This window comes from Chiloscyllium plagiosum, chromosome 25 (assembly GCF_004010195.1).
Source record: "Chiloscyllium plagiosum isolate BGI_BamShark_2017 chromosome 25, ASM401019v2, whole genome shotgun sequence".
In the NCBI taxonomy this organism is placed as follows: Eukaryota; Metazoa; Chordata; class Chondrichthyes; order Orectolobiformes; family Hemiscylliidae; genus Chiloscyllium; species Chiloscyllium plagiosum.
Genome location: NC_057734.1, coordinates 42,337,408 through 42,359,052, shown reverse-complemented (window position 1 = coordinate 42,359,052; position 21,645 = coordinate 42,337,408). Strand labels below are relative to the sequence as shown.

At 43.5% G+C, this 21,645-nt stretch overlaps 2 protein-coding genes across 4 annotated transcripts in view; one reads left to right on the top strand and one right to left on the bottom strand.

Annotated features, from left to right (window-relative positions):
* LOC122562792 (5'-AMP-activated protein kinase subunit beta-1-like) overlaps positions 1-12,007 on the top strand; it is a 28,940-nt gene extending 16,933 nt beyond the window's left edge. For 2 of the 3 annotated variants that reach the window (XM_043715984.1, XM_043715983.1), the window contains exons 6-7: positions 1,559-1,627; positions 3,334-5,448. In XM_043715984.1, the coding sequence (XP_043571919.1) occupies positions 1,559-1,627; positions 3,334-3,411 (147 nt within the window). In that variant the 3' untranslated portion in view covers positions 3,412-5,448. Of the gene's footprint in view, positions 1-1,558; positions 1,628-3,333; positions 5,449-10,981 lie in introns of those variants that run through there. The other variant, XM_043715985.1, reaches the window with a different exon arrangement.
* Positions 12,008-13,763: 1,756 nt separating this feature from the next.
* The window catches only part of LOC122562790 (transmembrane protein 233), a 56,120-nt gene continuing 48,238 nt past the window's right edge, over positions 13,764-21,645 (bottom strand). Inside the window, exon 3 of the mRNA XM_043715981.1 lies at positions 13,764-14,079. Coding sequence (XP_043571916.1) covers positions 14,071-14,079 — 9 coding nt within the window. The 3' untranslated portion in view covers positions 13,764-14,070. The remainder of the gene's footprint in view (positions 14,080-21,645) is intronic.

Below are 21,645 nucleotides of genomic sequence, written 5' to 3'. Positions count from 1 at the left end.
TACTGCTTTGTTTGTGTGTGTTGGGATGGTTGCTGGTGTAGTTAAGTATTTGGTCAGTGTTTGTCGGTTTTCTGTATACGCAGGTTTGTAGTTCTCCGTGGTCCGTTCTTTCGACTGTGACGTCCAGGAATGCGAGTTTGTTGTCGGTTTCTTCCTCCTTGGTGAACTTTATGCCTGTGAGGGTGTTGTTGATGATGTTAAATGTCTCTTTTATCTTGTTTCGTTTTGTGATGACAAAGGTGTCATCGATGTAGCGGACCCAGATTTTTGGTTTGATGGTTGGTAGGGCTGTTTGTTCTAGTCCTTAGTTATGCAGGTTGGTTGAGATTCTCTTGTTCTGATTCCTTTTTGGGCATGACTGAATTCTACCTTTCAGAGTGAGAGGAGGTCCCTTTATTGAACTTGCTTCCTTTTATCTGGCTTGCTAGCTAGCTGACTGCTAGCACTCAGCGGGAATGTCGCTTTGACCTGTATCATGGGGGTTCTTTGACTGTGACCTTGAAGCCCAGGCTAGTGCGCACATGAGAACCACGGTTCCACTAGTCCACGCACAAGAACTTCAGTCCCACTAGCTCACTCCAGCGGAACTGAAACTGACCTTTTAACCCCTGTCTTTGTGTATTTCTTAAACAAGTAAATCACCAAATGTATTTGTAGTTTGGGACATAGTTCACAGGGGGTGACTTGAGCAAGGGCCATCAGCTCCTCGTTATCTTTGTAGTCGCAAGAGATCACAGTCCATTCTGTTTTGAACTTGCCTCTTCCACCCTCTGAATGTTGTTAGAAGTTCCCTGAAAAACTTTTGGTGTGATATTCATTGGGTGTCTCTGTCTCCAAACTGCTGTATAATTTATAGTCACAGCCGTTTTTGGCGGGTTCAGCCTTTTTGTTGGAATTACAGGTTAGTGTCCATAGTATTTCAGAATTCTGACCACATGGTCATGATTCTGCTGAGTCAGTCTGAACGTGCATGTGTGCGCTCAGCACTCTGTGTGAGTTTATGGCTGTCTGTGTTTATCGCAGCAATGCTTTATAACCAAATTACTGCATACTAAGTACATTTTTTTTCAATCTGTGTTCCAAAGTGTGGAGTTAGCATTTCAGTTTCTAACTCTCCAGGGCCCTTCATTAAACTTTACAGCTATTTGGCCCATCAGACATGTCCCAATCAGCTCTCCAGCTGCAGCTGATCAGTTCTGACCAACCTTTTGTGGGGAGCTGTCTGCTCCAATTCCTCATCCCAGGAGCTGCGTGCTGTGACCCGACTCTCTTTGTTTCTTGAATAAAGCTGAAAGGGACTGAAAGTTACAGGCTTGTATGGCAATGCATTTTCTTTTCTCTCGCAAGCAAGCAAACCCAAATTCTGGACGTTACTAGCCTAGGACCCAGTGAGTATTTTGTCTGTAGAGTTAAACGCACATTCTTTGTGCTTGACCAAGGATCTTAGAACAGTAGTTCAGCTGTTGTGCATCACCAGTATCTCCAGAGAGGTTAAGATTAGCAATTAAAGTGTTGTAGTAGACAGCTCGTGTTTAGCCTGTTCCCTTTGCTTTCACAGTGTGACCCTGCGTTGCTACCAGAACCAAATCATGTCATGTTAAACCACCTGTACGCTCTGTCCATTAAGGTCAGTATTGCACCTTCGGGTTATCCCTTTCACTCTTCATCACATTAACTTAACACCCAATTCTCCCATAGCTTCACTTCCAGTGTCCACCTCATTCGCTTCCTATTCCTTCCTCCATTCTGTGTTACCCCTCTCCAGTGTTCTAAGCACAATTTAGGATGTGGGGTGTTTAACTAAGATCTCACCAGAGTGTTCATAATACATCAGAGTGTCAATTTTCAAATATAAATCTCAGTCAGATCCAAATTAAAAAACAATAATGTTTTACTCCCATTGATTTTGCAGTTCAAGTCATGCACGCAGAACGAAAAATCAGACGTGTTGGTCACAACTTTTAAACTGAAAATGTGTTGCTGGAAAAGCGCAGCAGGTCAGGCAGCATCCAAGGAACAAGAGAATCGACATTTCGGGCGTAAGCCCTTCTTCAGGAATCCTGAAGAAGGGCTTATGCCCGAAACGTCAATTCTCCTGTTCCTGGGATGCTGCCTGACCTGCTGCGCTTTTCCAGCAACACATTTTCAGCTCTGATCTCCAGCATCTGCAGACCTCACTTTCTCCACAACTTCTAAACCACAATGCTCCTGTTTTATCTTTTTGATCTTCCCTGTTATTTGCTGCAGTATTCCAGTGAACCCTGAGGAGTAAACTCAGCTAATCAGGTTTCACTGATTGTGTTGTGGAACTCACTCACTGTCCACCCTTTCTGTTCTATTAGATGGTCCAAGGGTAAGTTCTTTTAAAAGGATTGATAAAATAAATTGGAGACTGTTCTTTCCACTCAGTCCCATTCTGTACCAGTCTTCCTCACACACTTTTTTGTTTTTTCCATTCTGTGTCCTCTCTTTCAGTTTATGCACTTCTCCAATTATACATCATGCCCTCACATGTTGTTAAACATTATTTAATGTAGAACTCTTTCCAGAAGATCAGGAACTCAAGCCCCAGTACAGACCTGTGGCATTTACCCTTATATTTGTTGTTGTACCATTTGGACTTTTTGGATGAGATGGTTAAACCAAGGCCCTGCCTGCCTGTTCAGGTGAACATAAAAGGTTCCGTGGCACTTTTGCAAGGAAAGGAAGAAATACCTTTGTGTCCTGACCAATGCATTATCCCTTGAGCAAAACCATCCCAGCATGAATTAGCCAGATCTCTTTGCTGTTTGCCAGACCTTGCCGTACACACGTTGTCAAACAGATTTGACTACATTGCAGTTGCACTTAGAAGTATCTGTAAACCACTTTAGGATATCTTGTGGATGTGCATCACCAGTAACTGTAACAGTGCAGATTCTTTTCCGCTCCTCTATCTACCCATTATGTAGCTGACTGCAGTTTTCATAGACCTCACACCCATATCCAATTCTGCACACTCCTCGTCCCCATCCCCAACTTTTCACTTGCTGCATTCTTTTTCCCCCAACCGCACTGAATCCCGTTGCCCCTCTTCCCTGTTCACAATTCACCAGCCTGGAGTCTGCACCCTACATACATACATTTCAGAATTTGTTTTCGAGTTATTCACTGAATGAAGTTCAACACAGTCCTTTTACGTATATCTGAGAAGGGGAGCAATTTAAAATTCTCATCTAAGCTGCTAAATGGTCCTGTACCAAAGGTGATGTAACCTAATACTCATGGTGCCCAATTCTCTCTTGAATTGTCCAGTCTGATTTCTGTACTTCAAGCATTTGTCATTGTTTACAGGATGGTGTTATGGTGCTGAGTGCTACCCATCGCTACAAGAAGAAGTATGTCACAACTCTCCTCTACAAGCCCATATGACCTGTCACACCATATCATTCTGTCCTCCAATCAGGAAGCTCCATTCCTTCAGCAATCAATCACCAGTTCTTATCCCAGATGTGCTCATGAGGACTGAATGGAATTGTAATTTCTGGAACCTTCTTCAGCAATCAATAACTTGCTTCACTTCCTGCTTCCTGTCTATAAAAGGGAAATCTATAATCTGAACCCAGACAGAGTATCTCTCCTGATGGTCCCTCAGACTGAAGTGACACTAAAAAGCTAGATCCTAACTGCGAATCCATAGCTCTAACTGCAGCATCTCTGACTCCCATTTCAATAATGTACAAGTTCCTTCACCCTCAGAGTGCTTTGTGGTATTTTGAATCGCCAACCTTGGATTCTGTGTAAGGAGGAGTCACTGGAGTCACCATCCTACATCGATTTCACATCATCTTCCAACATGTCAAAGTTCTAGGATGAGAGCCTTGCTAACAAACATTTGGTTAGATTGGGATACTAAATAAGAAACTTTCAGGTTAATTAAGGGAACAAAAGTGTGTGAATTTTAATGTACTGGAGAATGGCTGGGAATTTGTGTTTTTTTTGACATTCGTGGGTCCACTCTCTGTATTCCACAGTGCTCACTGTACGTGCTCATGGTATATGGCAATGACCAGATTTTCCTGTTGGGGTTATGGAATCTCCATTCTGTCCCTGCTGACGGCTGGGGGATAGGAGGATTCAGTGATTTGGATGTAGCCTTTGGTATAGTGACGTACTGTACTTCACTGGGCAATCTCCTGTCATGCAATTATATTCATAAAAATGCTGCTGTAATTCTCCCAGTCAATGAAAGTTTCTTGAACAGCTTTAATTCCATCTCCTCAGCCCATCACTACCTTGGCCTAAGGGATCACTCTTTATGTAAACTGTTGTGACAATGAATTTGGCTGCTTTCTTCATGTGCACCAGTTACCTGGAGACATGGAGTGCCATTATTCAAATGCTGGTATTGGGTTCTAACCAATATGTTCAAATCAAAACTAAGAAGTATGGGCATCCCTTTCTGCAGAGAATTAAACTGTGCCAGTCCAACAGCTCTATCAGTTAAAATCAAAACAAAGTGCTGCAGAGAATCAGCAGGTTTGGCAATTTTGGTAGAGAGAGAGAGAGAGAGAGAGAGAGAAGCAGAGTTGTAATTTTAAGCCCACTGACTCCTCTTCAAAATCCAGTTGTCTCATGCCCAGTTGCAACTGTTCTCCATTTTTTTAATAGTTTGACAATTAATTAATAGCCATCATCTCCTACCCTTCTAACCTTAATTTAAACAAATGCTTCCTGCTGAATCCCCCTCTGCAGTTTGGAAACTGTATCCTCACTCCATCCTTACACATTTCGGAAGTGATTGGAAACAACAGCTCAGTTAGTCTTTAGCCTTCTTGAGGCAAGTTTGCACCTCCTAATCCTGTCCTTGCAGGGACAAGCTAGTTAACACAGATGTAGAACAGGACTTGGCTGCTCTCTGCTTCAGCATTATATTAGACAAGGTGTGTTTAACACATTGGGTCATTGGATGACATCCCAAAATAAAAGCTATTCAGCCCATGAGCATCCTTCTGCTTATTCTTCTTCCCTTCACATATTTTGGGTAAGAACCTGACCAAGTCTATATCTCCTACCAGTTTGTTAGTGCCTGGGCAACTTTAAGTTCAGGGCTGCAGGAGGACTATGACATTGTCACCAGGTTTCTATCTTTACCGAATGAGAGATTTGGGAGGACTCTGGGCCCTTGTTTGAATGGAACAGACAGTTATATCAGTTACACTGCTTGGCTATTAGCAATTTCAGGCTTCATGCCAATCAGGCTCTGTCTGTTAAATAAATTTGAGAAGTGTCACCTAAATCAAATTCATTCTACCTATCAAGTAATGTCATAAATCACTGAGATTAGCCTGTTTTTGTTGCACTTCTTGTAACAGTGAACCTTGCAGAAGGTGGTCTGTTACCATGGAATTCTTTGGTTTGCTTGTAACACTGAAATTCAATCAATAAATATCATGATTTGAGACCTTAGCCCAGTGAGGTTGTAACAAACTTTACATTATAAGAAGTTGCATTGCTGCTGTACATTAATGTACTGTGCTGGGCCTCATCTGCATTGTGTCCTCCATGTGTATTTTACATTCGGGAGTTGAGAAATAAGGTTGGTGAACCTCGTGTAAATAGCCACATGGAAACAGCATGCTGGCAGTACTGGAGATCTGTCCCAAAGTAGGGCAGGTTTGGGTACTAAATATTTCAGGATGCAAGATGTTCATGAAAAATCAAGCAGAAAAGAATATCATAGAGAGGGCAGTCTTGATTAAGAAGAATACTCCACTGCCAGCGAGGGAGGTGATCTGAAGTGGCCAAAGATAGAGAATTTATTTGGTTGGACTAAATTATTAAAGATGCCATGCCCTCACTGGATATATTAGATAGGCCAAGTAATGGGAAATACATAGAGGTGGAAATGTAACGTAAGACTAAGAGGGGTGAAGACTGTAGAGAGAATGGGAGACTTCATCCAAGTCGGATTAGGAGAATTAATGGTGGTGGACATGCTGCTGTAGTGGTAATGTCACTAGATTCAAATTCCAGGGGCCCAGAGTCATGCTTTGGGAACATGAGTTCAAATTATCCATGGCAGATGGTGGAATATAAATCCAGTCAGTGAATCTGGAGTTAAAAATAAGGCTCAGTAACAGTGACCATGAGATCTCTGTCACATGTTGTAAAAGCCCAGTCAGGTTTACTAATGCCCCTTAGGGAAGGGAACCCGTTGTCTTTATCTTTTCTGGGGCTTAGACAGAGTAATGTAAAAGAGATCTCCTGGCGACCAACCACCGAGGAACCAGAGGGCATCGATTTGGAGACAAACCAGTAGCAGCATGAGCAATGAGGAATGCAATGTCTCATACTGTGATGGGAAAATCTTTAATCTCGGCTTTCTAAAGATTATTTGAAGAGCAAACATTTGCAGGGTGAGAGGACAGGAGAGTGGAACTCACAAAATTGCCTTTCTCGAAAGCTAGTCTCCTGTGATGTAACCACTCTATAATTTTATGGTTTTATGATCAAAGGATGCACTGTACAGACCCACCAAGGTCAGACTGGATGGAAAATGGATGGAAATGTCCGTGCTTTTTCTAAGTTATAGATTGAAGAGAAACTTAATGCTGATAGGCCAGTGTAATATGATGCGTCTGACCTGTTCTGACACAGATGTGGTTTCAACTTTGATCCAATGTAATATTGTGGGAGTGATTAACCACAAGAGGGTACTGGGTGTTTTTTTTTACAATTCCAAATGTGTTTCTGTCATTCCCACTTGAAGACGTACTTTTACTGCTTCCCTGCAGTATGTCAGCCATCGTGTGAAAACGTTGCTCAAAAGGCTACAATTTAACCTCAGAAGGGAGTACCATTCTATTGAAGGGGCAACTTGATGAGGGACTGTCCTGCCCTCAGCTGCGTTCCATGTGTTTTGTTTCCTGGAACATTAAGTTTTGCTTAATTTAGTCCTCTGTCTGTCCTGCAGCTCAGAACCTTATTACAGTGACCCTACTCCTGATCCATGCTAAAGTTAGCTTCAGCAATTTTTTATCAATGTAATAGTTTTAAAGGAAGAACTAACTTTATTTATATGACACCTTTCACAGCCTTGGGATGTGTACGAGTGTTTCACAATCAATAAAAAGCTTTTGTGAGGAGTAGCTACTTGTAGGGAAACACAAGGGCCTGTCTTACACAGCGGTGTAAGACAGGCCACAATCAGCGGTGTGATGAATGACTAGATTGGTTTTAATATGGGGGAGCCGGTGTTGGACTGGGGTGTACAAAGTTAAAAGTCTCACAACACCAGGTTATAGTCCAGTGGGTTTATTTGGAAGCACTAGCTTTCGGAGCACTGCTCCTTCTTCAGGTAGCTGGCTTGCAACTGGTTTCCATTACGGCCACTGAACTGCCAGAGTCCTCACCAAAGTCACAAATGGCCATCCTATGACCTTGGTAACTGTCCCTCTATACATCTCAACTTCTTTGAGGCTTTAATGTGATTGATCACAGTATTCCCCTGGCTCCTTTGACTGAATGGATTGCTCTTGTGTTCCCCATGTTTAAGCTATCTGGTAGTGGCTTCACTTCTGGCTTTTGGACTGTTACCATGGAGCATCTGTCCTTGGTCACTTCCTATTTCACATCTATGTGCTGTCCCTTGGCAACATAATCTGAAAACACAATGTTCCTTTATGTCTGCTGATAAGTCCCAGCTCGATCTCATTGTTACCTATCTTGACTTGTTGAGCATCCAGGACTGGATGAGTACAAATTGGGAACCATCTGAGGTTTACAACTTGCGCCTGAGATGAACACCCAACCTTATTGATTCCTGTAAGATTAGATTAGATTACTTACAGTGTGGAAACAGGCCCTTCGGCCCAACAAGTCCACACCGACCTGCCGAAGCGCAACCCACCCAGACCCAATCCCCTACATTTACCTCTGCAACTAACACTATAGGTAATTTAACATGGCCAATTCACCTAACCTGCACATTTTATTTGGACTGTGGGAGGAAACCGGAGAAAACCCACGCAGACACGGGGAGAACGTGCAAACTCCACACAGTCAGTCACCCGAGGTGGGAATTGACCCCGGGTCTCTGGCGCTGTGAGGCAGCAGTGCCTCATCTTTGTAACACTTATAGCTGCAGTGGAAATTGACAAAGTACAACCACTGTAAAAGGAGAGATGAGAATTTGATTTGACAACAATAGTCGGTCAAGCTTCAGGAAGTAACAGCTCAGGCCACTAGGGGCTTGGATGGGCAGCATGAGAAGATGGACAGAGAGAGGGATGACAATGCTGTACAGCCTGCAGTGAACAGCAGTAGAGGCCTACGGCTCCTTGTGGACTCTGGGCAATGATGGCAGAATGGATTATTTTGTAACAGCCAATAAAATGTAATGGTTGAGTTTAAAGAGTATGCAAGAACAGGGAAACTTGGGGTATTTGTATACAAACATGACAGAAAAGGCTAACAAAATATTTCTGATCCTGGGCTTCCTAGGTAGAGGGATAAACTACATTAGATATAAAGTTTTGCTAATCTTATGTAAAACAACTGAAGTACTGCCTCTAATACAAGATACTACAGCACATGGACTGCAGCAGTTCAAAAAGGTAGCTCACTACCGCCTTCTGAAGGCCAACTGGGGATGGGCAATAAATGCTGGTGCAGCCAGCAATGCCCACATTCTGTGAATGAATAAAACAAAACTTATACATTAGGAAGGACGTGCATACTTGCGAAAAAATAGCAATGACATTCACTCAAATGGTTGCAGGAATGAGGGATTTCAGTTATTTCCATTGACTGTAATAGATTAGATTACCTATAGTGTGGAAACAGGCCCTTCGGCCCAACAGGTCCACACCGACCCATTCCCCTACACTCACCGCTGAGTGATGCACCTAACTCAATTTAGCGTGGCCAATTCACCTAGCCTGCACATCTTTGGACTGTGGGTGGAAACCCACACAGACACGGGGAGAATGTGCAAACTTCACACAGACAGTCACTCAAGGGTGGAATCGAACCTGGGTCTCTAGTGCTGTGAGGCAGCAGTGCTAACCACTGAGCCACTGTGTGTCCCTAATAGGAAGGATATTATTAACCTGGAGAGGGTACCAGGATGTTGCCATGAATGAAAGGTTTGGGTTATATGGAGAGGTTGGATAGGCTGGGACTTTTTTCACTGGAGCGTAGGAGGTTGAGAGATGGCCTTATAGAGGTTTATAAAGTCATGACCAGGCATAGATAAGGTGAATGGCGGGTGTCTTTTCCCTAAGCTAGGGGATTTTGTGACTATGGATCATATTTTTCAGGTGAGAGGAGCAAGATTTTAAAAAACATGAGGGGGATGTTTTTTTTTTAAGAGTGGTCTGTGTGTGGAATGAAAAAGTGATGGATGCAGATACAGCTACAATGTTTAAAAGGCATTTGAATAAGTTCATGAATAAGAAATCTTTGGAGGGATATGGGCCAAGCACAGGCAGGTGGGACTAGTTTAGTTTGAGATTATGGTCGGCATGGATTGGTTGGGCAAGGGCCTGTTTCTGTGCTGCAGGAATCGATGTAGATTTGCTGGAAAAGCACAGCAGGTCAGGCAGCATCCAAGGAGCAGGAGAGTCGACATTTCGCACATAAGCACTTTATCAGAAATGGGGGAGGGGGACTAAGGGGGCTGAGAGATAAATGGGAGGGGGTGGGACTGGGCGGAAGGTAGCTGGGAATACGATAGATAGATGAAGGTGGGGGGTGATGGTGATAGGTTGGAGAGGAGGGTGGAGCAGATAGATGGGAAGGAAGATGGACAGCTAGGACAAGTCAAAAGGGCGGTGCTGAGTTGGAAGGTTTGATCTGGGATAGGGTGGGGGCAGGGGAAATGAGGAAACTGGTGAAATCCACATTGATCCCGTGTGGTTGGAGGGTCCCAAGGTTGAAGATGAGGCATTCTTCCTCCAGGCGTTGGGTGGCTAGGGTTTGGCGATGGAGGAGGCCCAGCACTTGCACGTCCTTGGTGGAGTGGGAGGGGGAGTTGAAGTGTCCAGCCACAGGGCGGTGGGGTTGTTTAGTGCGTGTGTCCCAGAGATGTTCTCTGAAATGTTCCGCAAGTTGGTGTCCTATCTCTCCCATGTAGAGGAGACCACATTGGATGTAACAGATACACTGGATGCCATTCGTGGAAGTACAGGTAAATTTCTGTCGGATGTGGAAGGATCCTTTGGGGCATTGGACGGATGTGATGTGGGAGGTGTGGGTGCAGGTTTTGCACTTCTTGCATTGGCAGGTGAATCCATAAAACAGTCTTACTGAAAGTGACTGAGACCTTTATGAGCTTCATGATAGTTATTCCTTGCTGTCTGATCTTCAAACAGATTCTGATCTTCGAGATGAGGTTCATCTTTTTCATGGGTATTGGTGCAGGATTCTCTTTAAAAAAATTGGGGCTGGGGAGGTGATGGGGGTGGGCGGTCTCAGCCCTGAGTAGGGGGAGGCCATCGTTTGGTTTCCTCTGATCCATCTCTCTATTATTTTCTTAACTGCCGTAATAAAAGAGTTGGATCCACAGGATGTGTTATTTCGGAAATGAAGGGCCACAATTATTTTGTACTTTCCGAATTAATGTAATTACTTCTTCATCTAATGTTTTAAAAAGGTTTTAGCATCATGTACAAAGAAGGAGCCCTTTAGTGAAGTTCCAGAGGATATCTTGATGCAGACTTGTCGCTCTTTTGGACTATGCATGGTAACAAAAAAAAAGTCCCAAGGGGCAAAACAGAGTGATTTTGCATAATGCAGTAACACCAAGCCTCAGTCTCTGAATCCTCGCAATTCAGATTTATTGGACTTGCCTCCTATACTGAGCTTCTTTCTTTCCCAGGACTATAGGACTATTGAGATAATGCTCGTTCTGAAACTTCCCTTCAGACTGTAACTGGGGCTGCACTTATAAAGTATATTATCGGGAAACACTATCTAAATACACTCTCCTTTTACCCAGCCGACAACTTTCCGACTTGACATTGCTGATTCACTACTTCTTGTGGAACAGTGTCATCTTCAGATTTTAAACGGGTGAGTCAAAAAAGAAATTGGCAGATTCCTTCAATTCAACTATCAACAGGTCAGCAGACGTCATTGAACATTCTGAAACCAACAACATCAAACGCTGATCACCAACAAATGCAGAACTCTGCACAGCATGGAAATGCTTAGCTGGAGTAGTCCTCAGGGAGAGGGGATGATATATTTAGGCACTAAAGTAAAATGTCAATCAACTGTGTTTTGAATTTTAGGGGCCTGATAGTCTCAGCATGTGAATAATCTGAGCAAAACTCAACACATCAAGTCTGCAATAGACCATTTTTATGCTTAACTCGTTTTATTCTCATTCTAGTGTTTTTATTTCTTGAGTGTTTTCCAAAAGAATGTAATCCTTGCGTTTAAATGTTCATGATTTAAACACGATGGCTGTTGCCGTTTGATCTCAGTTTACAAATTGCTGATTTTTCTCTTCCCATGAGAGATGATTCCCTATATTTAGCCGAGTTAACGATATGATTACATATCGAAATACAGACTTTAACATGTGCAAAAATGCACCTGTCCTTACCCCCAGCTCCACTCACTAACACAGACAGAAGCTGAGCACAGCAGTCTTGCATCTGTTGCTGCCAATAACCAGAGGTGCCTGGAGAAAGGACCACATGCTGCTTCCACATATAAACAGACAAAATAGTAGCAGGAGACCGTTTGGCCCCTCAAGCCTGGTCCACCATTCAATAAGGTTGTGACTGATGTGTTTGTCTTTTTGAATCCCACATTCCCATCTAACCTTTGATTCCATTGCCTCAGAGGAGTCGATCTCCATTTATTTTTAACAACACTGCTCTTCATGTATTTTCACCTCTCGCTAAAAATCACAGGGTGCAGCCATTTCAAATAGCTCTGCAATTGTCAGGGTAGACAAGCAGGAGGCTGGAAAAACACAGCAAACCAGGACTGAAGAAAGGTTACACCCGAAACGTTGACTTCTCCACCTCCTGATGCTGCCTGGCTTGCTGTGTTCTTCCAGCCTCCTGCCTGTCTACCTTGAATTCCAGCATCTGCAGGGTTTTTTTTTGTCTCTAACCAAGTGGAATTGTCAGAGCAGTGGTACATGCCTCTTTGAATCCAAAGCTCATGGCTCCAAGTCCAGCACAGAGACTTGACCAGATAGTGTTAGGCTGGAACTTGTGTGCAGTGGTGATGTTGGAAGTGCTGGCTTTCAGATGAGCCAGTGACAGAGGCCTTCTGTTGTGGATGCAAGGATCCCAAAGAACGACATTGAAGCAAAGCAAGAGAGTTCTCCCAGTCAACCCGAGATTCCCTGATGTTTACAGTATTGCTCTTTGGTGAGTTCAAATGCCAGTGGGCACTAATTCCATCTTGATCTGAAGCCACTGGTGAGAAATGTACACCAGCTAAGAGTAGGCCATTGGGAAACAGCCCTTGAATTGACAGATGTGAACAGGTCAGACAAACAGGCACCCCGAAAGCCCAAAAATGGGCTTTCAAGGGCATTCAAGCCCAAGTGACTACGTGGGTCCTGCCATTCACACCTTATTTACACAATATCGTTTTCTTAAAGAAAGGAATCGCCTCGTAAAGTGTCGTCTTTATTTCACTGTCATTATAAAGTACACCCTGTTTTGATACTGTACCAGAGTCGCCATTTTATTTACAAAAGACACCTCGAGAAGGTAGATAAATACCACTTCAGCTGATGCTGGAAGAGAATTTAATTTGTAAATATTAAGCAAGAACAGAGTCTGAAAGTTCCACTCGTTTTTTTCCCTCACTGCAGAATGAGCAGCTGCAAAAATTATCTAAATGGAAAATATAATTGCAACAATAATTATCCGTGTAGATGGATATGTTCCAGGCAGCGAGATTTGAAGTGCCAGTGGACTGTTCTTTGTTTCCAGTCATTAACATTTCAATAAAGTACCAGTGACTGTGTGAAACATTTGTATAATGCCCTTTTGAACCACATACCCATCCATGAAATTATATGATCTTCTACTCTGTCTGTCTAAAGTTGAGTTTCAGTTGGGGTTAAGAGTACCTTATACTGTGTGATATTAGGTGAAGCCTATTATTAACCCTGGCAGAATGTCCATGACATGGACTGTAGTGATTCTAACTGAAGATTCACCACTGCCTTTTCATTAGCACCTAGGAACAGGCAGTAAATGTCAACTGAACTGGCAATGCTCATATCCCGTGAATAAACTTCTAAAAAAAAAACTCCAGGAACAATTTGAGCTGATGAATCGAGTATTTGCTAAGGGCTATATTGGTTTGATATGGTGTTTTCTGTTGGGTGTTGATACCAATGTGTAAATGGCATCACTAAATAAGGTACCTCAGTAAATAATTTTCATCAACCTTTATATAATTGCACATCTTGAAATTGAGATCAGTGACAGCATATAGATCTATACTGAAAATCATTGTTTCTGCTATGTCATGAGGCATTTGACTATTCAAATTAACATCGACATATCTCTGTTAAAATATGGACAGGAACTTAGTATAAATCTGTTCCACGTCATTTACTAATATGGTAAGAGCTGACTCTTATCTATTATCTATCTATAAAATTATTAACAACATCCATGATGAGATACAGCCACATAGAGTGGGTCACACTATCTTAGAAATGACATGATCACTTGCACATGGAAATTTGCCTCACACTAAATGTTGCACAATGAATAAATAATCAGATCTTCTTTAAAAAAAAAGGCTTCCCTAATTGTTATTGCAGCTCGGTTATTATCCAGCTGTCAGATTCGGGGGAAAAAAGATTTCTTGAGATTTACGTTAGAGCAAAGGTTTGAAAGTATTTCATTTTTCCCTTCTGAAAGGTGGTAACTGGTTTGAAGACTGTCCAATGGTCTGACTGTAGCCAGCTGAGTAAGAGGGTCACATCAACTACAATAAAAACTGTACACAGTCGGCACTAATTACACGTTAACTTCATCCTCTCTCAGATAGTTGCTGGTGAATTTCCAAAACAGTTCATTTTCTTTATTGTTTACCCGGTCAGTGATGCTGTGAACAAAGATAAAACAAACATTAGCTGAGTGAGAAAACAAAGCATTAACTTTGGAGATCTCAAATTACAATAGAACATATCAGGAGTTAGGATTCTGATGTGATGCAGGGTTATGGCCAAGCTTGTCATTTTCAAATTCTTTTTAATTGCAAAAATGTTCTTTATTCATATAAATAAATCTTTGGTACATGTACAGTTAATGGAGCCATTCACATCTACACTCTCTTTACTTACAGACACTAAATTAAGTCTTTGATGTTCACCATTCTCTGTATTTACAGTCAACCTCTTGGTATTTAGTCAGCAGGGTCCAATTACTGAATGGATCCCCATTATTCTTTGGCAGAAGAAGCCTACGCGGTGGTCTTTCCCCACCGCGCCTTGGCAGCAGCTGACCCAAGCTTCATAGCATCCCTCAGCACCTAGGCCAGGAGCTTGGAATGTGCCAGTCTGCAACACTCAGTCAGGGTCAACTCCTTCAAGCTGGAAGACCAAGTTTCGGGCAGACCAAAGAGCGTCATTCACCGGGTTGATAGTCGTCCAGGTGCAGTTGATGTTTGTCTTAGTGTGCGTCTCGCGGAACTGTAGAGCAGGCGTCATGGAGCTGCTCGGGACGAACCTCCTCAAACACCATTGCATCCCTCTTCAGACTTCCTTTGCATAGGCACATTCGTATATAGCTACATCAAGCTGTCCATAGACTCTCAGTATGCAAATACCAACTGTCACTACATACTGAGGGTCTACCTGTCCCCGGTGTAGTGAAGGATGGGCCTGGCTTCGCTGCTGTGGAAAGCTCCAAGGAGTAGGACCGTTCCATATCACCTGTCCTTCATGGAGAAATTTGTGAAGGAAAACACCTTTGACCACAAGTCCGTCAGGAAGTGGTCAGCACCGACCCTTGTGGCACTCCACTGCTCACAGGCCTCCAGTCTGAAAAGTAACCCTCCACCACCACCCTCTGTCTTCTAGCTTTGAGCCAGTTCTATATCCAAATGGCTAGTTTTCCCGGAAGTCCATGAGGTCTAACCTTGCTCACCAGTCTCCCATTGGGAACCTTGTCAAACGCCTTACTGAAATCCATATAGATCACGCCCACTGCCCTGCCCTCATCAATTCTCTTTGTTACTTCCTCAAAAACTCCATCAAGTTTGTGAGACATGATTACCCACGCACAAAGCCATATTGACTATCCCTAATCAGTCTTTGCCTTTCCAATACATGTACATCCTGTCCCTCAGGACTCCCTTCAACAAACTGCCCAGCACTGACGTCAGGCTCACCAGTCTATAGTTCCCTGGCTTGTCCTTACCATCTTTCTAAAATAGTATCACCACATTAGCCAACCTTCAGTCTTCCAGCACCTCACCTGTGACTATCAATGATACAAATATCTCAGCAAGGGGCCCAGCAATCACTTCCAGGTACACTTGATCAGGTCCTGGGGATGTATCCACCTTTATGCATTTAAGACATCCAGCACCTCTTCTTCTATAATATGGACATTTTTCAAGATGTCACCATCTATTTCCCTACATTCTATATCTTCCATATCCTTTTCCACAGTAAACACTGATGCAAAATACTTGTTTGGTATCTCCCCCATCTCCTGTGGTTCCACACAAAGGCTGCCTTGCTGATCTTTGAGGGGCCCTATTCTCTCCCGTTATCCTTTTGACCTTAATATGTTTATAAAATCCCTTTGGATTCTCCTTAACGTTATTGGCCAAAGCTATCTCATGTCCCCTTTTTGCCCTCCTGATTTCCTCCTTAAGTATACTCCTACTGCCTTTATACTCTTCTAAGGATTCACTCAGTCTCTCCTATCTATATCTGACATATGCTTCTTTCTTTTTCTTAACGACCTCCAAATTTCTCTAGTCATCCATCATTCCCAATACCTACCAGCCTTGCCTTTCACCCTAACAGGAATATATTGTCTCTGGATTCTTGTTATCCCATTTCTGAAGGTTTCCCATTTTCCAAGTGTCCCTTTACTTGCGAACATCTGCCCCCAATCAGCTTTTGAAAGTTCTTGCCTAATACCGTCAAAATTGGCTTTTCTCCAATTTAGAACTTCAATTTTCAGATCCGTTTTATCCTTTTCCATCACTATTTAAAAGCGAATAGAATTATGGTCGCTGGCCCCAAAGTGCTCCCCCACTGACACCTCAGTCACCTGCCCTGCCTTATTTCCCAAGAGTAGGTCAAGCTTTGCACCTTCTCCAGTAGGTACATCCACATACTGAAAATTGTCTTGTACACACCTAACAAATTCCTCTCCATCTAAACCCTTAACACTATGGCAGTCCCAATCTATGTTTGGAAAGTTAAAATCCCCTACCATAACCACCCTATTATTCTTACAGATAACCGAGGTCTCCTCTGAGCACACAGCTCTCCTTGTGCACCTTATGGAAAAAAGAACGTGAGCACGTCTTGTCCTGCTAGGCTTGAACATATTCTTTCTGTTTGCAGAGTATGGTTCCCTTTGTATAAATGTACTATTAAGGCAGAGATAATAGCAAGTAATTACAAGTCAGTCAAACCCAGCTTCAGTGTTGGGCAAAATATTAAGGAGGAAGGTGCAGACTAATCAAGGTTGGTCAGATGATTTTGGTGAAGATAAAGTCACCTCTGATAAACTTGACTGAACTTTTCAAGATGGAGACAAGTAAGGCTGATGAGTGTGTTTAATATAATCGCACATGAATTCTCAAAGAGTATTTGATAAGGTTCTATGTGGCTGACTGCTTTGAGAAATAAAAGCCCTTGGGGTCCAAGGGAAAGTACCAAGCTGGCTCAAGCAATGGGTGTTTTTTTGACTGGCAGCTGTACCCAGTTGGGCATTGAAAGCCTTAGTACTAGTTTCCAGATTTTTTTTTGAGATATCCATCAATGTTTTAGATTTCCATGTTGGACCATAATTAGGAAGTTTACATTTGGTACAAAAACTGATCATGTGGTTGCAAGTGAAGAATAACCCCGTGGATTATAAGGAATAACAGGAATGCAGAGTACTTGGCTAATGGTAAGGTTCTTGCTAACGTAGATGAGCAGAGAGATCTCGGTGTCCATGTACCATCCCTGAAAGTTGCCACCCAGGTTGATAGGGTTGTTAAGAAGGCAAACGGTGTGTTAGTCTTTATTGGTAGAGGGATTGAGTTTCAGAACCATGAGATCATGCTGCAACTGTAAAAACTCTGGTGCGGCCACACTTAGAGTATCACCTACAGTTCTGGTCACCACATTACAGAAAGGATGTGGAAGCTTTGGAAAGGGTTCAGAGGAGATTTACAAGGATGTTACCTGGTATGGAGGAAAGGCTGATGGACTTGAGGCTGTTATTGTTAGAGAGAAGGAGGCTGAGCGGTGACTTAATTGAGACATATCAGATAATCAGAAGTTTACATAGGGTGGATAGTGAGAGCCTTTTTCCTTGGATGGTGATGGCTACCATGAGGGGACATAGCTTTAAATTGAGGGATGATGGATATAGGACAGATGTCAGAGGTAGTTTCTTTACTCAGAGAGTAGTAGGAGTGTGGAACGACCTGCCTGCATCATAGTAGACTCGCCAACTTTAAGGGCATTTAAGGGTTATTGGATAGACATATGGATGACAATGGAATAATGTAGGTTAGATGGGCTTCAGATTGGTTTCACAGGTCGGCACAACATCGAGGGCCGAAGGGCCTGTACTGCGCTGTAATATTCGAAGTATAGGTGGACTGGTCTGGTGGGCAGGTATATATAATACATACAACTCTATTTGGGAAGGGCAAACAAAGCAAGGGATAACAATGAGAGGTAGAATACAGAGTAGGATAGACAGGCAGAAAGAAGGCATGTCCACAGATCTTTGAAGACAGCATGCTGGGTAGATAAAGTGGCTGAGAAAGCAAACACAGCTATTTTTCTTTTTTTTATTAGCTGTAGCAAATAATATAAGAGCAGGGAGATAATGTTAAAAATGTCTGAAGGACTATTGAGATCACAGCTTACAGTTTTGATCATCAAGGATATGATCATACTGGATTGATGTTGTCAGGAATGGAAACCATGATGTGGAGGTGCGAGTGTTGGACTGGGGTGGACAAAGTTAACAATCACACAACACCAGATTGTGGTCCAACAGCTTATTGGAAGTACTAGCTTTCGGAGCACTGCTCCTTCAGCAGCTCCTTCATCACAACCACAACCTCTGAAAGCTAGTGCTTCCAAATAAACCTGTTGGACTGTAACCTGGTGTTGAGGAATGGAAACATCAGCAATGAAGGATTGGATAAACTGGGGCTGTTTCTTTGCAATGGAGGAGGGTAAGAGGACTCTTAACTGAGGTCTGTAAGTTATGAGAATCCGAGACGGAGTGGTTACTCCTGAATCACAACTTTGCGGCTTACTATTTAATTACTTTGAGGCAGCACGGTGGCTCAGTGGTTAGCACTGCTGCCTCACAGCGCCAGGGATCCGGTTCAATTCTATGTGGAGTTTGCACTTTCTCCCAGTGTCTGTGACACCACATGAGCTCATTCCCTTTGAATGGAGCTTGGATCCAGTCAGCAGATGTTTGTTGATCTTGTTGAATAATCACGGGCCGCGTTTCTTTTTGGCAGGGATTTCTGCTGAATGGCCAATCGGATTTTCCTGTTGTTTCTTACCAAACTCCCCTCATTAAATCTACCCCAAACCCACGGTGCCCCTCACATCCAATTCCATCAAGGCATTTCCAAAACAACTCGCCACTCAGCGAATATCTTCAAATTCACCAGCATTCCTGGTGCCCTCGCTATCTTTAAAAGCCATGATGCACCTGAACAGGCAAAGTCAGGCCAGAGCTGCCCTGCATGGTTCCTGACATTGACCCGGGGCATGGCAAATAAGAAGCAAATTTGGCACCTGACTCAAATTTGGCACCTGACTCTGTGGGCACAGACTTGCTGGATAAAGTGGTACAGAGGTGGGATTTCATCTTCTCCCAGGACCAGGAGAGGAGGCCACAATACCAGGCCTTGCCAGCCTGATTCAAGGTTGCCAATTGGGTTAAACCAGTCTCAGCTGCTGGGGGAAGAAGGTCAATGACCTTCCTCAGCGCAAACAGCACAATTTTCCGTCTGGTATCTCTCATTCACTCCCTCTCCTCGTACCTATCTCCCACCAAGAGCCAACCTGTACCACTCTCACTATTACATGCAACATCTTCCGTCACTCGCTGTCATCCATTCCAATCCCTGACACCACTAACGCTGCATGTCCTCTGCGCTGCCTACGTACTCACTCAGGGCACCTTCCCACGTGCACTGAATATAATGTGCCTCCCGCCTTCACCTCCTTTAGTACTAGCCTGTCTCTCATTCCAGAAAGAAATCAGCCCGCAGTCGGCAAAAAAGGAGTCAAAACGAGTGGTGGGCTGCCCAACATGCAGCTCCTCACCCCTTACAGGGAGAGAATCCTGATTCTGACCCTCCCAAGTAGCTGACTGACCATCTCCTGGTCACTGGTCTAGTATTGGAGGCTGCCCTTGACTTACTGTGCTGGGTCTCCCTGAGCGAGGGCTATCTCCCTGGACCTGACTGAGGCCCACTGACAACTGTGTCAAACCTCCTGGCTTCGGCTGCACGAACCAGCAAGCTGAGACAGAAATAAGGTCAGCCTGGTATTTCTGGCTGAGGGGGATAAGCACAAAAAAGGCAAGGCAGGACCATGGGATACCATGAGCATCCAGATAAGCTCAGAGTGAGTGAATAAAGAGCCTGGAGATGCAGCCGGGTGCATGTTCACCCCTGAACACACACTTTCTTCGCTGCAATGTTATAATGAGGGTTGCCAGTGATGCTGTGATGTACAGACCCATATTGTGGGTGGATCAGCAATGTGTCATGAGGGTTTTTAAGAGGCAGGTGTGTGTTGTGTGGCCGCTGTCCATGGAGCATGCTCTGAGATGTTGGTCCCTATGCCCAAGCTGGAGGCCCTTTGGAGCAAGTGACAAACTGCTCTGTTCATCAGCGTCAAGGTTTCTTACAGTCTAGCTTGTTTGGCATATTTGATAAGATGCTGAATATTAATAGGATCAGTTGTGGTGTTAAAATCTATTCAAATTGCAATAATGCAGCATAATTGGTAACTTGTCACTGCCCAGTGAGAAACTTGCTGCTCTGATCGTCAACAGCATAAAAGATGGACAAATGTTCTCCTGAAATCAAGATGGACCTCACAGGACATCTTGCCGATCTCCCTCACCTCACTCAGACCCCTATCAGATTACATCCAGTTTTCTGAATTGTGTCAACGCATTGTTCCATGTAGCTGACATAAGGATCTATACAAATATTAATTAGGAAGACAGCTACAAGTGAGGGTTTATTTTCTGCTTAGTTCTTTAGTAGTTGGAGTTGATTTTATAAACAAGAATATAATGAGATTAGCCACTCTCACAATTCCCTGTGCAGTTTCATTTTGTATCTAAATATTTGGCCTGAGTCTCAAAGGATCATTGGGAATTCCTTGATTGACAGGACGCCATTACAGAGAATGTTGTTTTAATGATTTGATAACAAACCTTGAAATAACTCCTAAAGTTGAGCTGCCTTTAACTGAGGAAGCAAGTAATCCATCCAGGTCTTCAGAGTCCCAGAATATGCTGAACATATCGAAAATGAGTGCACCTCAGAGTTCTGCTAGCTGCCTTCACAAATTTTAAATTTTTTTTGCTTACATTTCTTTTCAGTTCTGGAACCCATGTTCTATCCATTGTTACCCTCACTCCTTGATACCCAAATCATGTCCCAAAACCCTCAGTACCTCCAGGCTTGGTGTCTCCAATAATCTCCTCTCCAGCTTCTCTCTTTCAACTCAAACTTATCAAGACCTCCTCAGCTCTCACTATTTGATTAGATTTTAGATTCCCTACAGTGTAGAAACAGGCCCTTTGGCCCAACCAGTCCACACTGACCCTCCGAAGAATAACCCACCCAGACCCATTTCACTTTGACTAACGTATCTAACATTATGGGGAATTTAGCATGGCCAGTTCACCTGACCTGCACATTTTTGGACTGTGGGAGGGAACCAGAGCACCCGGAGGAAACACACGCAGACGATGGGAGAATGTGCAAACTCCACGCGGAGAGTCACCCGAGGCTGGAATCGAACCCGGGTCCCTGGCGCTGTGAGGTAGCAGTGCTAACCACTGAGCCACCGTGCGGAGTTAATTTTGAAGATAAAAACATCATCACAAGATCAGCATTTATGGTTCATCCTTAACTGTCCCTGAAATGCAACGGTAAGCCTTCTTCTTCAGTCTATCTGATGCTAGATAGCGACGAATGATGATTTACTTCCAAGTCTGAATGCTTTATTAATTGGAAAGGAACTGGGAAGTTTTGGTTTGCTCTTCTCTAACTAGGTGGTGTAGATCAGGGGTTTGGGAACTGCTGCTGAAGAAGCTTTCGCAACTTACTGTAGTCAATCCAAAAAGTGAAGGCACAGTACACCAGCAGTACACCAGCGGTACACCAGCAGTACACCAGCGGTACACCAGCGGTACACCAGCGGTACACCAG